We start from the raw sequence: 17,629 nt of genomic DNA on the forward strand, positions 1-17,629 counted from the left end.
TAGTCTGTGCCCTCGTGGAGTATTGTCAGGTACTGGAGCTACAAAAGTATGTAAGGCTCGGTAGGTCCATGATCTGAAGGCACTTGCTTCTGCACTGCCCATTTTTTGTTAACTTTCTTGTTCTACTGAAGACCTGCTCAGCCTTGATCCACGTCCAGCATACCTTTCCTCTCCACTCAGTGCAGGCTGGGTGGTCAGTGTCCAGCCCTCGTCCTGTAGCCCGGATCTAGATCCAGGATGGAGGATGGGGAAGTTACTCCCTAATTCCTTGGCGAGATGAATGTATTAACTTTCATGTGAGAAGCATTCTATTATCTCGTACAGGTGGTCCTGTGCTTCATGGCACCAGGTTAACAGTGAAGATCAAAGACCTTCATACCATTTAAGCCTTCAAACAAATCTGTCTCCATAGGGAAACTCTGAACCAAACCTGTTCTTCAAAAACTGATGTACCTTTTCTAAGAATTCTTTCCCCTGGGGTCTGTGGACCCCTTGAAATGTGAACCCCATAAATGGATATGCAAAATTTTGAGAGAAAGTGTGTATCTGTTAAGAACAAACACTAAACATTTTACATTAAAAAAAAAAAACTAATTTTATAAGGTGGCCATATTTAATTTTTCTCCTCCAGCAAGTATTCCACAGGGTATTTCATTGCATTTATACCTGTATGTTATGTACCCAGTCCTATCCCCACTCTATTTTTTTGTTTGGCTGTTTTTTTTGTTTGTTTGTTTTTGGTCTTTATGCTCCTTCTGTTGCTTGACAAGAACATGTACTCCTACTACTAAAGCTTTATAAACTCCTTGTTCCTCTCTCAAAATCTTATTTCTTTTTCTCTCACAGCCTTCCTTTAACTAGTCACTTAAAAACAGTAAAACCCATCTCTTTCTCCTAGCACTATGGTTCCACTTTCTGCCGATCCTCCTTTCTTGGTCCAAAAGCATATTTTTACATAGCTGCAGTTAAAAATTAATTGTATGTATTTATTCTTTATCAAATTACTAATCTTCAATATAACATTAGTATAATTAATATGATCCCCATTGTATGCTAGGCTAAGATATCAGAATTTATGATTTCCTTATTGTTGAACATTTAGGTTGTTTTCAGTTTTTCACTATTAAACATAATGTTGCCAATGCACCTTTAGGTATAGGGTCTTTCTCTTCTGATGAACTATAGTATGTCCTTTAATTAAGTTCAAAGAGCAGAATTATTGATGTAAACGTGTAAATACCTTTATGGTCTCTGATTTGGGGTTGGCATAATGCAAGCAAAATGTATTAGTGGGACTGGTACATATTCTTGACCTTAAGAGAGTGGTAAATGACCTCATGGATGCAGCATCTGCAGACTGCCCTCCCTGCGTTCACTCTGAAGGAAGTTCTGGTCATGGTTTTGAGTACGACCTTTCATTTTTAGTCAACTTCTGCTCTTAAATCCCAGAGGTGCATAATATCAGCTTCCAAGATTGAGGGTCACATGACAAGGAATTAACCACAAAGACTTATTAAAATGTTATTATGAGAATATACTAGTGCCTTTTCCAGTTTATGACCTTTTTCAATGTCATTTAACCTTATAAAAGAAAAATTTATTTAAAAAGGTATTTGCAAGCAAAATAATATTTTATTGAAAATTCAGAAGTTACAGTACTTTAAGACATTTTTTCATATTATAAAGAAAAATAAGTTAAAAGAGAAAGAATGAACTCAAGTGCACTGATATTTAGTTTTCATTCAAACAAACATCATTTTGAAAAACCAAAATCCATAGCTTAATTTATTCACGGTATAAACACATATTTTCCTATTTCTCATCAAGAAAACTAATGGAATAATCTTCAGAGTAATCTTTCAACACATCACCTTCCTGGATCCAATTTAAATGGCAAATTAGTATCTAACTCCACCGACTACTGGAGTGTGTGTATGTGTATACATAAGAACTAGGTAACCTTGATATAAAATTTTTAAGAATGAGAGTGATTTGTCACTTCATTTTATCATAGGGCAATAAACAGCATTTCTAAAGCATGTTTTCTTATCCCCTAGGTTAAAACCAACCACTTTCAGAAAGGTGTTTAGCCTAGTGAGCACTAGTGGCATAAATAAGATTAATTATGGTTAATCATACTGCCAAAGTGTTAGCTATTACAGTCAGCCATTTAGTATTAAGAAGTATCTTGTTATGACTTTTAGATCAAAGTCTCTCAAATTTTCTTATGAAGGGGAGCTAGTTGAGCCAAAAAGATTTAAAGACTCATTTTTTAAAAACTCATTTTATAGTATCAATAGTCTATATTTTTACCAAATTATTTTCTCAACAGAACATATTCATTGAGCCACTGGTATCACTTACATAATTTTATTTGTTATTTCCATTAGCTCTATTATGTATCCTCTCCCTTTCAAATGAAGAAAGGAGTGGGTACATACTTTTAGTAAACAAATGCAGTACTAAGCTGCTGTACTGCCATCTCTGGCATGTCAGTCCCAGAAGATGCCACGGGGAAGCTACAGTAAGCATGTCCACAGCTGGACATGGCACTAATGTAGGACGTCAATTAATATTTGTATAGTACTTTACAGTTAGAGAGCTTTTCTGTAACTACTATGAAAACAGTGAATGAAATCACCCCACGTTAGGACATTTACAACATGCACGTTGCATAAAATGCTTACAAAAATGTTAATTGCATTACATAGGCAAAAGGCAGAAATTGTTTTAATAGAGGAGAATCCAGAGAGGACAGAATTAAAACATAATGTAGCACTTGCTAACACAGTGCTTTTTTTCATTTGGTAACACCATACAAATTTGTCTTTAACTAAGAAAAAACTAGGTCTTCAGTCGTGGAGAAATCTGGCCATGGCAGGACAAGAAAATACTCTGATAAAAAATAAAAAAGGTCTGAAAGCCACTGTTTTGACAAGTTGACTCTGAAACTGGTGAAACCCTTTTGGCTGCAAGGGAACAGTGATGACTGACTTAGCTCAGAGGTCATCAGAGGCGAATAAAGCTTTCCTTCCCCCCCCCCCCCCACTCCACTAGTAGAAAAGGCTCGTAGGCACCTGATTAGCTTTCAGAGAAGAGGGTGATTTACTGTGGTGGCAGATGAAATGCTGAAGTCATTTAAGCAATAAGGTAATGGACCAAAGATACTGGATACAAAATTTGACAGGTGCAATCACTCTCATTTTTCCAGGTCCCAAAGTAAAATCAACAGCTGGTTTAATCAAAATATCTTCTCCAAGCATCTTAGAAAATGTTGTGACTCATTAAAACTAAATTTTCAGAGGAAAAATACTGCTTGATTTTTTGCAAATAAAACACATCATTAAAAATCCTTAAGTAAGAGTGCGTTTATACATCTAAATAGTATTTCTTGTTAAGAATTAAAACTGCTCTCTCCCTTCTTAGCCCCTCTTCCTTTCTGCATTTCAACTTTTCTCTTGTATTTAAAGTACTGATAATTCAGTGAATTGAGTACTGTATGTCGAGTCAGCACTCATTGCTTAAGGAAGCCTGGTTGATAATGTACTCAACATTTGTTCATTGAATTTAAAATTTATATATTGCTATTATCAGCTATTTGAAATTTCATTAAATATGATAAATTCCATAAGGAAAATAAACAAAGGCGAAAGTATAAAAATAAAATATCACACATAGACTAGAAATACTATCTGAAGACAGCTGACAAAAACCTAATAGTGCTCTCTATTAAATAATAGTCTTCAAGTGATATTATACCAAGTTATACATTAAAAAACACCTAATTTACTCTTAGATTCAAGATTATATAACATTAGTTTCAATGACAATTACTTTGCCTATAACTTCTTCCGCATTCTCCCGTGACTAAAGGTTCAACATAACAGATTTGACATAAAAGTGTCACAATTATTGGTGATTCTCAATGCAAATGTTTTTTAAAAAGTTTTGATTCTTAAGAATTTGTACCAAAATAAAGCTTCTGATATATCTTTGGATTATACTTGATGACTCAATGATGTAAGCAAAAAAATACTTGAGCTAACATTTACATATAAAAATATAGAATATATACACTACTGTGATCTTGGTGATATCTTACAGTATTACAAATTAGAGTATCACCAACCTGACTAAAAAGTTCGATGAGTTTTAAAGTATGAATTTAAAAAAAAAATCAAGATTCTTAGTTTTAAACTTAACCATTTTCATATTCCATGCCCACTGAGATTCTTTGTTTTGGTTAATAACTGGGCTTGAAGAATATGGAGGTATAAAAGGTATTTCTCTGGAAGAAGCCTGGAGTGTCTCAGTATCTAGCAGAGTTTATTATTGTCTTGATTTTTTCCTAGGCCTGAATCTTTCTCTTATTCTGCCCATTCAGATCAATGGAAGGCTATGATAAGGAAAGCCATGAGGCCGAAAAGGGTACACAAGTCCTGTATTGTGTCAGATCTCTATTTTTTGCCATTAGGAAAGATAGTGCCTACAAACCTAGAAAGAAAGAAACAATAAGGAGAGCTGAATCCACACACAGGACAGCTGGGCACCTTCTACCATCCAGCAGTTAAACCAGCAAGCATTTCTATTCTGTTTAAAAAGCATTGCTTCTTTCCCATGTTGAGGCTTACATGGCCATAGTGCAGGCTTTTTAGAGTTCCCTGACTTTCTGCTCAGGTCACATATACTTGTCAAAGATCATGACTTACAAAATACTGAAATATAATTAAACAGACTTAATACTAAAGTTAAACAACATAATTGATTCTTTTTCCAGGATGTGAAGTGAAAGATAAAAAATCCTGGACTGGGAATCAAAAGATCAGGTTCTCTTCATCTCAAGGCTGAGTGGTCTTGATCAAGTTACTTAACCATCCTGGCTATTCATTTCCTCAGGTTAAAAAAAACAAGGGAATATGTATTGGATAACTTTTAAAGTCTCTCAAATTTGGTTGAAACACTAAGTCAGAATCTTGCACAGTGCCTTTTGGTTTTCAATATGAAGATCAGCTACCATTAAAGAATAGTGTAAAAATAATTCTGGTTTGGGGGATTTTCTGATTCTTATATTATGGCTAATGAGAGTTTTCTAAACTTCCACAGGGAAAACATAAGTATTTGGCTCTCTAATAAAAACATAATCGAGATATTTCTACATTATATACAAAGTATACTTTAAAATTCATTGGTATGGTCAGATTTTAGTCACCTATACTTCTTTTATTCTCTTATTGTTGAAACCCTGTTCTCTCCTCAACTGGGTGGCAACAGAGTAGCATGGAGGTAAAAGAGAGAATCCTGGTTAAAGTGTTTGATTGAGAGAAGAATAACAGAAGCATTTTCATTCTTTAATTTTTTTAACATTTTAATTTTTTCAATTTTCAGAACTAAAATTTTTGAAATTGCTGCTAACACGTAAAACCACAAATCCGTCGTAGTTTATCAGTATTGGTGAAGAATTATAATTTATTGCCAAAATATCAATGTTGTGCCGAAAGAAAACGGTTTTTAAGTGTATGGCAATGTGTTCCAATGTTCTTATTTTCATCATTTTCAGACTTGAGGCTCATAATTCTGCTTCTACTATTTCAAACCAGATGTAATGCATGTCGAATTCAAATTTAAAGAGGAACTTTGTGGAGTGCCAGCGAAAACTTTGACAGTAGGATAAATAATTTCTTCAACAGTCACATATGCACCTAACAAGAAACCAACAACTCCAGTGAACGCGATAGCAATATTTTTCAGGATCATCCATATACTGTAGTGCTCCTTAGAAAATGTAAGAATTTCAACCAGAGGCGGCAGGATCAAGGCCAATGTGCTGCTGCTCACAGCTCCGACGAAGGAAATCACAATGTCTAAACGAGGAATCAGAATCGCTCCAGCACCTAGAAAATTGAAAATACAAATTTTCCTTATGTAAATCTTTAATACTTATATGAACACTAACTGTAGATACATTCACTACATTAAAATTAATTGATGCAAGTAGGCACTACTGAACTATTGCTTGTGGGAGAATCTGTCACATTCTGTTCTGAGCTAAAAAAGAAAACAAAGAGAGAAACCAAAACAGTGAGTGATATTTCTCGGACTTTGACTTATCAACAGAGTTTCTTACATAAACGACTTTTAATTTTTGCTATGAAGTTCTGGGTGAAGAATGTATTTTCATTACTCTGCCATATAGCTCATTCTATAAAGCACAAAACCTGGGGTGGTGTGATATAAATAAATCATTAAATAAATGAGAGAGAAGAGATAGCTATTCCTTACATTAGAATTCCAATTAACCAAAATAGAAGAAACATTGGAAATAGAAAATCATTATTAAGCAAACACCACGGTAATAACTGTTGCAGGAAAAGTCGATGAAGGATGCTAAAATTAGTGGGCAAAAACTGTATGAGAACAGGATATCTCTCTACAAGATATTTATCAATTATAAAGGGAAAAAGAGTACCTTTACAGTGGAGACATCTGACAGACACCACCTTAACCAAGTGATCAACGTTAACATCACCAGTAATAAGAAATATTGATGCCATGATGTGATGTACTGAGAAGTGCAAAGCATCACCTGTGGCACTCTTGTTAAAAATGCCTAACTTCAACCTAATCATAAGAAAGCATCACACAAATCTACACTGAAGGAAATTCTGCAAAATTACTGACACTTCAAAGACGTCAAGGTAAATAAAGAAAGATAAAAAAAGATAACTGTCAAGACTGGAGGAGACTAAGTAGACATGACAACTAAATTCACGTGGGACCTTGGATTGGCTCCTTGATCAGAAAAAGGGTATCAGTGGGAAAACTAGCAAAATCAAAATAAGGTCGATTAGTTAACAGCAGTGTCTTAATGTTAATTTCCTTAACTATACTGTGGTATGTAAGCTGATAACATTAGAGGAAATTGAGTAAAGGGCTTATGGTAATTCTACTTTCTTTTACAACTTTTCTAAGTGATTTCAAAATGAAAAGTTAAAAAAAAATAATGTACCATTATTGTCAACAGGATTTTAGTCCAAGATACCATCAAGTCTTCTGTAACTTTTGATCTGGAACTTTCTTGATCTTTATCTTACCAAATACCGACAGAAGGTTTGCAAAAATCAAGACTTATATTCAGGACTTCCCTGGTGGCTCAGTGGTTAAGAATCCGCTTGCCAGTGCAGGGGACATGGGTTCCAGCCCTGGTCCGGGAAGATCCCACATGCCGCGGAGCAACTAAGCCCGTGCGCCACAACTACTGACCCTGCGCTCTAGAGCCCGCGTGCCACAACTACTGAAGCCCGCGTGCCACAACTTCTGAAGCCCACGTGCCTAGAGCCTGTGCTCCACAACAAGAGAAACCACCGCAATGAGAAGCCCGCGCACTGCAACGAAGAGTAGCCCCCGCTCGCCGCAACTAGAGAAAGCCCGCGCACAGCAACGAAGACCCAACGCAGCCAAAAATAAATAAATAAAATAAATAAGTTTTTTTAAAAAGACTCATATTCTTTCTCCAAATTGTCCTTAGATGGTTCATTGAATGATCTGTCGAGGGTTGGAGCTGCCATCAGAAATAACAGCTGAGTTTGCTCACATGAAAGCTGTGACAACTATATCACCACTGCCACCAAAGGTGACTATGTAACCACAGTTCCAGCTGTGAGGACTCTAATTATGTATGTGTTGGCTTTCTTTACTTGTCTTCAAAAGGTATCAGTTTTCTCTCCAATCTTTGTTATCCCTCTTTTATTTCTAAGTTTACCTCCTTTTGCTTTTCTTTTTTCTCTGTCTTTGTCTCTTACTGAACTTTCTGTGGTATATGTACAATTTAATTCATGCTCTTTGTAATTAAGTCTTGAGTTTGCAGTCTACTGGCTTCTTTGCTTCTTAATTTTCAGTTTATGGTTTTCTCCCCTCCCCTATTCTCTTTGTGGCCCTCGATGTTTTTCAGGAGGATGTGGGATTAATTTGGAAACACCACATTTCTTAGAACCACAATTATTTACCACTTTTTATTTAAATTATTACAAAAGCTAAAACCCTAAAAATTATTTTGAGATCATAAATCTAGCTGCACACCTACAAGGCTGAAGTACAAGAAACCTTCCTAAGTAAAACAACTGAATTTGAAGAAGCTGGAACTCTAAACTAGAAATACTTTGTAAAGTGGACCCGTTTAATGGATGCGTGCTACATCCTTTTAACATTTCTCTCAAGGGAACTGTAAAGTATAACTCTCAAACACAATTAGAATCTTTTAAAATTCATTGACTATATCCATTTTGTGGAAACATGCTTCACCTACTTACAGTAGGTGGCAGTATTTAAAAGGACAACCATACAAACATGACTACAACCTTGCCATCTGAAGAATGGAATCTATTTTTCATCATTAGTGTCTTCCGATAATCCAATATCTTACTAGTAAATCAAGTGAAATGTTGGAAAACCATGCGGAGGAACACTATAGTATTTTAGAATTTACGCATTCAGACTAAAATTCCACTTATCAAACACTTTTAATTTTTTTGTGTGCATGTGGTACACGGGCCTCTCACTGTTGTGGCCTCTCCCGTTGCGGAGCACAGGCTCCGGACGCGCAGGCTCAGCGGCCATGGCTCACGGGCCCAGCCGCTCCGCGGCATGTGGGATCTTCCCAGACCAGAGCACGAACCCGTGTCCCCTGCATCGGCAGGCGGACTCTCAACCACTGCGCCACCAGGGAAGCCCTATCAAACACTTTTAAATCATGAAATTTATTGATTAAAGTCATTCTTTCAATGTTATATAACCAATAGATATCTGCAAGTAAAAAATGGCTTGAAACGTTATTTGGTAATGTTATTAGTCAGACAAGGAAGAGAAATATATACACTTTAGGCAAATCCAACGTAGAAGAACTCAAAAATCACAAAAACAGTAAGTCAAAGGAAAGCTTGGGATAAGGATAGTTTATTCATTACAAATATTCGCTATAGGATTACTATAAATAGGTTGCCCCATGTCATTTACAGACAGTTGTTATGAATATATCTATTAAGTACTAATTAAGCTTATCCAGTATTTCCCAAAACTATATTATAGAGAAAAAGAATGTATCCTTAAGGTACAAAGTTTCCTCTAACATGAAAAAAAAGCCTATTTAGGTCCATTTTTTTGCATCTAAATGGTGAAAGCAGATATATCAGAAAATAAAATAAAATGCTTGATATTGTAACATCAACAACAAAACTGTGAGAAACACTCTAGCACATAAATTTTAATTACACAAAGAGTGAATGGTCCTCTCCATATACCTACTGACTCTTAAGATAGAATATTAGGGTACAGAATGGTACTTTTTCTCATCTGCAGTGACAACTAACTTAAATGAAGGATTTTAGTATGTCTTCTTAGTATTCTACAAACTACCAAAGATTTATGCTTTATGTCGTCATAGTTTACTAAAAGTAGAAAGCACACTCTCAGATCCAAGGGCTTTTCAAATTAGAAATAGTAGAAGGATCAATGAATTGGACAATAACAGAAATAAGCAGTATTTAACATATTTTGCAGGTTCAATTCAAACAGGGAATCAAAATACTCGTGTCAAATCAAAATTTAACAGCTTTTTCTACAGGTCTGCTTTTAAAATAAAAGGCATTTCTTGTAGTCCAAGGTGGCCTCTGGCCAGTTTCTATCCACTCTTCTCCCTCACCTGTGCAATGCCTATCTAGCAGGTAAGTGCCTACAGGGAACATGCAGGAAGAGTCTGACCCATCCTTTCAAGCTTCTGAGTTCCACCAAGAAGATACTGTGAAACAGTGATTCAAATACTAAATGGAGACTTGGACATAACCAGTATAACCCAAGCTGATGAGCCCACTACTTTGAAGACCCGTCCTGTGAACGTGGATTCAGTACTTGGAAGGGATTATGGAACGCTGAAACATGCAAACCCAGCTGAGCCTCCACTCTCATTGCTAGTGCTGCACTGCCTGCTCTACAGATATGACAAGGTCCCATCAGCTCTCCACGCACTCATCAATAAAGAACCTGACCCAGAATCTTATCAAGTGCTTTGGAGAACAGATTCAAAACAGTCCCGTCATGAATATCACTTGGCTTTTACTTTAATTTGGAAGGATGGGCCAAAGACGTAAATGAAGCTCAGTGTCCAATGATGTGTTTCAGTGAAGTAGGACAGAATATGGCACGCTCTGTGTTCTCTTTGTTCAAAGTATGCTGTAAATATAACCCTCATATATGGTTAAGTAGGTTTACCTACTTTTAACTAAAAGAAAGAAGCAGCAAAGAAAAAGCTGCAATCCTCTGTGACATGAACTCAGCTCCTGAGGAAAAGCCCTGGCTTCTGGGAATAAACCCTGGTAACAGATGTGCAGTATGGTCTGTACCTCAGCAGACAGGCAGCTCAACATAACGACAGCAGCCCATGTGCAGAAACGGATGAAGTTATTAAAATTCAGTAACTAACTCTAAAAGGAGACATACTATCAGAATAGAACTGTCTTACATCTACTGATAAAAGGACTTTGACTGAAATAAGTCTTTGTATTTAGTAGTTGTCAGATGTCAATAAAAGCAATGTGTAAAAAATATTCCAAAATGTTTTAAAGTAACTTTTTCCTCCTGAATGTTTCATTAGTCGTCAAAGTATGGGCTTATTGACGTCATTCCTCAATGTGATTTCCCTTCTTAGTTTACTTATTTCATTTAAGTGATTACTTTGAAAAATAAGTTTTATCTAATTTTCCCAGTGTTGCTTTTTCTTTGAACACAATGTAATACACCCAATTCTTTAAATCTAGGCATAAGCTCCACCCCAAGCTGCTCAATGTAATTGACAGAGTTGCCCAGAATTTCTAGTTCTACCATTCTCTAACCTTGAGTGGGCCAAGATGGTTATTCACATCTTCTATAGAATTTCCAAAGCTGCTTGTTCCCCAAAATCCCCAGTAATCTGGTCCCTGGTATCATTCTAAGCAATCCCGTTAGTTCAGTGTTGCAGTCATCTTTCTATTTGAGATTATCGTAAAAGTGGTGGCAATGAAACAATTATTTCTAACTACTTTGTTAATATTTTTAAATGTCTTATCTTCATTTCACAGTTGAGGAAAGCAGGACTCAAAGGTGGTTTGTAACTTACCGAAAGACACCAGCAAGTAAGTGGGAGGCCTGAGTTTGAACCGTCAGTTCAGTGTGACTGTAAAACTCATATTCTTTCCACTATCCCAAACTCAAGCTCCCTCTCCACGAGCCTCCATCCTTAATTCTACCTTGTGGAGGCATTCTACAATGTGAAACTTTAATAAGAGATTATACACACCCCTTCAAATAATAAGTAAAATAAGCCACTGAAATTATTAAAGACCAAAACAGAAAAAAAACCATTCGTATAGGTAGACATGGAGAGTTAAAACATTAAATATACAAAAGTTAACAGATACAGAAAGTTGAGGAAAACTAGAAAACCAAAGTAAAATGTGTATCGACAATATAAGGGGTCTTTTATGCATCTGATTTAAATATACTTGTATTTCAATCATGAGTGAGGTCATTTCCAAAATAATAAGTTGATTAGTTGTTTTAAGTGTGATAGGAGCTAGTTTGTGTTTTTCTTCTATAGATATAGAATAACAGAATTTTAAACCAAAATGTATCCCAGCTAGGTGAACAAAATTGTTTTAAAAATATAAAAAAATATACTTTTAAGTAGCTTCATTATAAGAAATTCAACAATAAAAATCATTATGCTATAAATATGCAGTGATACTTACAAGTAATAGTAACCAAGAAGGACCTTATAGCAAATTCACAGATTTGCTTCCATTTAGCTTGAAATTTGGATGTGATCACAGGGATAATTATCTCTGCTGGAACATAGAACTGAATTGAATATGTCACAAAGATGCTGAAGGAATAGAGAATTTTCACTGATTGATATAACCTGTTAAAAAATTTCAAAATTTAGTCATTCTTTTATTTCCAGCTTTATTGAGGTATGACTGACCAATAAAATTATAATACATTTAAAGTCCACAACGTGATGATTTGATATATGTATACATTGTGAAAGAATTCCCACAACTGAGTTAATCAACAAACATATCCATCACCTCACATATTTGCCTTTTTTTTCCGTTTTGGCGATAACACTTTGATTCTGCTCTCTTGGCAATTTCAATTATATAACACATATCAACCACAGTCACCATGTTATACATTAGAGCCTCAGACCTTATTCATCTTTTAACCGAAAATTTGTACCCTTTTACCAAACTCTCCTCTTCTTCCCCATCCACCAGCCCCTGGCAACCACCAGTCTATTCTCTGTTTATTTGAGTCATTAAAAAGAAAGTTAGATTAAGACAACATGCAGGAACCTGGCAGGCATTATGCTAAGTGAAATAAGCCAGAGAAAGACAAATCCTGCATGGTATCACTTAGATGTTAAAATTATAAACAGTTTCCTAAACTGTCGTCAAGCAAGAAGGAATTCGGTAAGTCTCCTTCTATAATGTATTCATCATACGAGTGAAGGAGGAAGGAAGAAAGCTGAGTAGAAATAGATTTGAGGGAGGGGATATGGGGATATATGTATACATATAGCTGATTCACTTTGTTAGACAGCAGAAACTAACATAACGTTGTAAAGCAATTATACTCCAATAAAGATGTTAAAAAAAAAAATGAAGTCCCCAAAATACAAAGTGAAAAAATTGTAAAAAAAAAAAAAAAGAGAGAGAGAGAGAGAAATAGATTTGAAAATACTACAAACAGCATAATTAAGGCAAGAAGGAATGCCTTAGGGCCAGCAACAATACTATCTTAATTTTAAAATGATTCAAGATATATTTCTCAGCTTGATGCTTAAACATAAATGGTCAAGCTACTGAAATGTACAAAATAACCAACAGATTGCTTCATATACTCTGATACGTAATTGTGGAGAATTAAATGAATATTCTTATCAGTTTATTATTACAACATTTCTTTTTTTCTAATTATATTTTAACTTACATGTTTTAAAAATATGATTACCAATATATCTAAAAATATATCATTATGTATATAAGTACAATTACTTTTCTATTTATATAAAACAAATTGTATGCGTTAAGAATCTGGTTATTATTAACACCATTCAGTAATAATTATATGTAATTACTATCACTTGGTGTTACACAGAATAGAAATGGGAAATAAAATGGTTTGGGTCTTTTAGAAGCTGGTATATTTGCTAATCATCCACCAAAGAGTAATATAGAAATGAGTGTTTAAGAGAAGCGCTACAGTCTTTTAAAATCAACTCTTCCACTTTTACTTCTTTTTTGTTTTAAGAACCCACTAATTTCTATGTTTGATATCTACATTTTCAAGTACTATTTTTCTCTACTCAACTTTTCTATATCTTATCAACCTTTGTTCTCATTTTGGTTTAAGCATGTATCTGTGGTAATTGTCCATAGGTACTAAGTTTTAGAAATGAAGAGTTGAAAGAAGAATCTACCCAGTAAACTGTCTCTCAAAAGGATAAAAAAACTTGCTTAAAGTGATAGGAATTTGTTTTGATGATATATAAGAATATAAAACAACTTTTAAATAACATATGGTACACGTTAAAAGGTATTTTAAAACTCAGTGCCAGGGACTTCCCTGGCGGTCCAGTGGTTAACACTGCCTTCCAATGCAGCAGGTGTAGGTTTGATCCCTGGTTGGAGAACTAAGATCCCATGTGCTGTGGAGTGCAGCTAAAAATTTAAAAGAAAGAAGAAAGAAAGAAAGAAAGGGAAGAAAGGGAAGAAAGGGAAGGAAGGAAGGAAGGAAGGAAGGGAGGAAGGGAGGGAGGAAAGAAAAAAAGAAAGAAAGAAAGAAAGAAAGAAAGAAAACAAGTCTTAAAAACAAAACAAAACAAAACTCAGTGCCAAAGTTCTTGAAAGTTAGAGGCTATGTTTTATTCTTCTCAGTATAACCCCTCATGCACTTGGCAGGGGATAGATACTTATTAAATGTTAATTAAATTAATATTAATGATCAAAAATGGGTATGGATAGGTGATTCTTAGAAACTACGTCTAATCATTATCACAAATAAAAATACTTCAAAAATGAAATGACTCTTGCTTGAAAACAAAGTCTGTTATACTGGTAGCAAAGAAATGTAGTATCTTAGTAAAGAGCAGAAATATATTTTTTAAATAATTATTTTGCAGTCAATATATAGAATCAGATTATGGGGGAGAAAACAACTCAATAGTCCAGTGAAAACATAAGTTTTGAAAACAGAGGATTTCAAAAACTGCAATGTTTCTATTCTTTTCCCCACATTGGCTAAGAAATCAATACCTAAACAAAATTCATAGATAAGAATATCTTAATTTTTTTAAAGCTAACCTGGGAAATAAGTGGCTGACTGATTCTCTTTCTCTCAAGGTTGAATACAGAAGTTACTCTTGGAAAGAATCTAGTAAGTCACTTTCCCTCTTGGACCTTTCATGACTGTCAAGAATCTCGAGGGTTAAGATCTGTCAAGAAGTCTTTGTGCGAACTAGCTACAATCCTGTAGCATGTTCACTAGAATGTAAGCACTACGAGGGAGAGATTTTTTTATCTGTTCACTGCTGTTATCACTAGTGCCTGGGAACACTTTCTAGTACAAAAAACACATACAATAAATATCTGTTAGATGAAAAATGAATTTGATAGACGCCCTATATTTTAAATGTAATAATATTCACTGTGAGGAAGAAAATGACAGACTGAGGAAAGGAGAGGCAGAAGCCGTTTGGGCCGGGATTCCTAGATACAGGCAACTTTAATTATTGGAAGATCATGAAGAATTACTGAGGGAGAGGACAGAGGGAATAGTCGAGAATATACAAACCTTCTTTTTCCAGTTTCCCTAAATTTACTGCTCTACTTCTTTGTTTACTGTGCCTCTTGGTGAGTCCATTCTTGCCTAAATATTTTCATCTCAGGGGACAAACTCCTCAGAGTTCAGCTCCCTGATTGTGTGGTAGGGTCAGTTAAGGTGTAGTGTAGCTTGATTACCTGCCACTATTTGTGAGTTTTATTTCCCAGAATACTCAGCCTCCTATAGCTCCTATATGCTGCAAGCATGAGCTCAGACTGAAGGTTTGTTCTGTTTTGGGGGGAAAATGAAGTCCCAGTTCAATATTCTAAATAAATTAAAATACCTACTCCATACCTTCCTGGTTCTTATATGCTTCTTTCCTATTTTGGGTTGAATCTCCCCTATCCATTGTGTGCTTCACGAAGAATGACACGTGTGAGGCAGCAGACGTCACCTAACTGCTTCTCAGTGTTTGTCTATATGAAAACCTAATATCCTTGATATCTGTTAGTGGAAGTGTGTCTGCTATTTGGGTTACTTTAGAGGAAACCTTGGAAAACCTCTGCTAAAACATCATTCAACCAAGACTAGTAGTAATAAGAGAAATGCTTTTATGCCTAGAATACTATTTAACAAACGTTTACTAAGTGCCTCTTAAATGCTGAGTAATGCGCTAGATTGTGGAGATGCATCACGAACCCCGAAGATGCAGGGTTCCTGCCCTCAAGGTGCTAATGTTCTAGCTCAGAATTGTGAATTTACTTCATTATCATCTTTAAAATACACCCTTTACTTCAAAAGCTAAATGCAATATATTGAACAATATTATTCGTAACTAGTTTTAAAAAATGATGCCTCACTAAGATTGAGGGTAATAAATAATAATAACTTGGAGCCTCTCTAATCCATACTCGCTTTATTCTGGGGCTGCTTTCTAATTCAATCTTTTCTTGTAGAACTACCCCGTATGAACTCTGAGACTTTAAGTCAATGTGGCATCAAAGGCCCTTTACAGCTTCCCATAGCTAGCGGCTATGAGTTCCCTAGGCTCTTGTGACAGTCATTGGATTTCACGCCCAGCCGACAAAGAGTACACTGTATGTTCTCTAAATTGCTAGGCCTATGGCCTGAAGCACGGGTGGGTTGCATTTCAAGAAAGGAACATTAGATATAACCCCATGACTGTTCTAGTCCAAACTTCTCATTTTGGAAGACTATCACTATAACAGACAAGCATCTCCTCTCCAGCATCCCCCAGCCATGGCTAGTATTTTAACTGTCCCAGCTGAAGACCATAAAGAAATAAGACTATAGGCCACAGAAGGTATATATACACAATGAGAAGGTGTTACAAGTTCTCTGAAGGAGAGTATCTTGACTTGCTTTCCTGTTTTTTCCAGATTTTTGTTTCTTAGGATACAAGGCTCTCCTCTTCTAAATAAAAAAGCAGGTGTCTAGCTAGGCTTTCTTGAATAGAAACTATGATCTGATAGTCCCTTTTTAATCAAGGCTTGCGACTAGTTCCGTTCTAACTGGGGAGCCACAGCAATTAGGGATAAGGCAAGAGGTAGGAAGGGGATGCAGAAAAAGGGAAGGATTAATTAAAGCTACTGCAGGGACAGTATCACTCGCTCAGGATTTAGTTGTGAATACCAAAAGCACTCCCTCCACAGCCTTGCCCACTGCTCCTTCACCATGTTCTTAATTCCCTGTGGACAGGAACATCTCAACTTGACATGCATGCACTCTCACCTTTGCCCTTAAGACTTTCGGTAAATACTTTCGTGAGTAAGAGTAGGGAAGAATTCTGAGATTGTTTCCCCACTACATTTTATAGTTGACATTAAAAGTACTTGTCAAATTTATTTATAAATTTGTTTTCAGGATTTAGTCTGAATATTATTCCAAGTGGAGAAAAATACCATCCTATTTTCTAGACATTATATTGTCTTTGAAAGAGGAACTAAGCTACCATAATTTTTAGCCTTGATTCTCTTATATTAAGCTACTTAAGTTTCTACTCCACATTAAACTGTTACCAAAAAAAAAGAAGCACATTTGAAGGAAACAAAATTACATAATCAACTATAAATAGGTTAATGAAATAAATGCTGAACAACCGTATATCTTGTTTGTAGTCATGTCTCCAGCTTGAAACAATGTATGACATTAAAACATGTTCCATCTTGAAATACCTTTGTAAATATGTCATAGCTAAAGTAAAACTATAATTAAAAATAAATAAATAAACACACTGCATGTATGCCTCTTGTGCAACCTGGAAACTATTCTAGGTACTTTCTCTCTGTCATAAATAGTTCCCTACATACCTTTGTTCTAACAACATTCTGGACTCCAGTAAAGACCCAGGATTCAAATGATTACTGAATAGCAGTCAAACTCTCATTAGGAAGCCAACCAAAATATATACTATTTATTTTATTTTATTTTTTTAATGGGAAACAATGCTTTATTTTTTCTTAACATCTTTATTGGAGTATAATTGCTTTACAATGGTGTGTTAGTTTCTGCTTTATAACAAAGTGAATCAGCTATACATATACATATATCCCCAGGTACGTATACCCCCTTGCATCTCCCTCCCACCCTCCCTATCCCACCCCTCTAGGCGGTCACAAAGCACTGTGCTGATCTCCCTGTGCTATGCGGCTGCTTCCCACTAGCTATCTATTTTACAAAATATATACTATTTAAACTTAAGGTTTCACAGACTTCTACCCAAGCAGCTAAAGGAGTGGTGTGATTTCAATTAAATCAG

The 17,629-nt window shown here is 35.5% G+C and overlaps 1 protein-coding gene across 4 annotated transcripts in view; it reads right to left on the reverse strand.

Annotated features, from left to right (window-relative positions):
- Positions 1–1,612: 1,612 nt before the first annotated feature.
- The window catches only part of SLC36A4 (solute carrier family 36 member 4), a 46,151-nt gene continuing 30,134 nt past the window's right edge, over positions 1,613–17,629 (reverse strand). For all 4 annotated transcript variants that reach the window (XM_027087847.1, XM_027087846.1, XM_027087848.1 and 1 more), the window contains 2 exons: positions 11,775–11,944; positions 1,613–5,891 (listed from right to left, as the gene is read on the reverse strand). In XM_027087847.1, the coding sequence (XP_026943648.1) occupies positions 5,584–5,891; positions 11,775–11,944 (478 nt within the window). In that variant the 3' untranslated portion in view covers positions 1,613–5,583. The remainder of the gene's footprint in view (positions 5,892–11,774; positions 11,945–17,629) is intronic.

The sequence above is a fragment of the Aethalodelphis obliquidens genome, unplaced genomic scaffold (assembly GCF_003676395.1).
Source record: "Aethalodelphis obliquidens isolate GAN/ISIS:26980383/991018 unplaced genomic scaffold, ASM367639v1 scaffold60, whole genome shotgun sequence".
Taxonomy (NCBI): domain Eukaryota; kingdom Metazoa; phylum Chordata; class Mammalia; order Artiodactyla; family Delphinidae; genus Aethalodelphis; species Aethalodelphis obliquidens.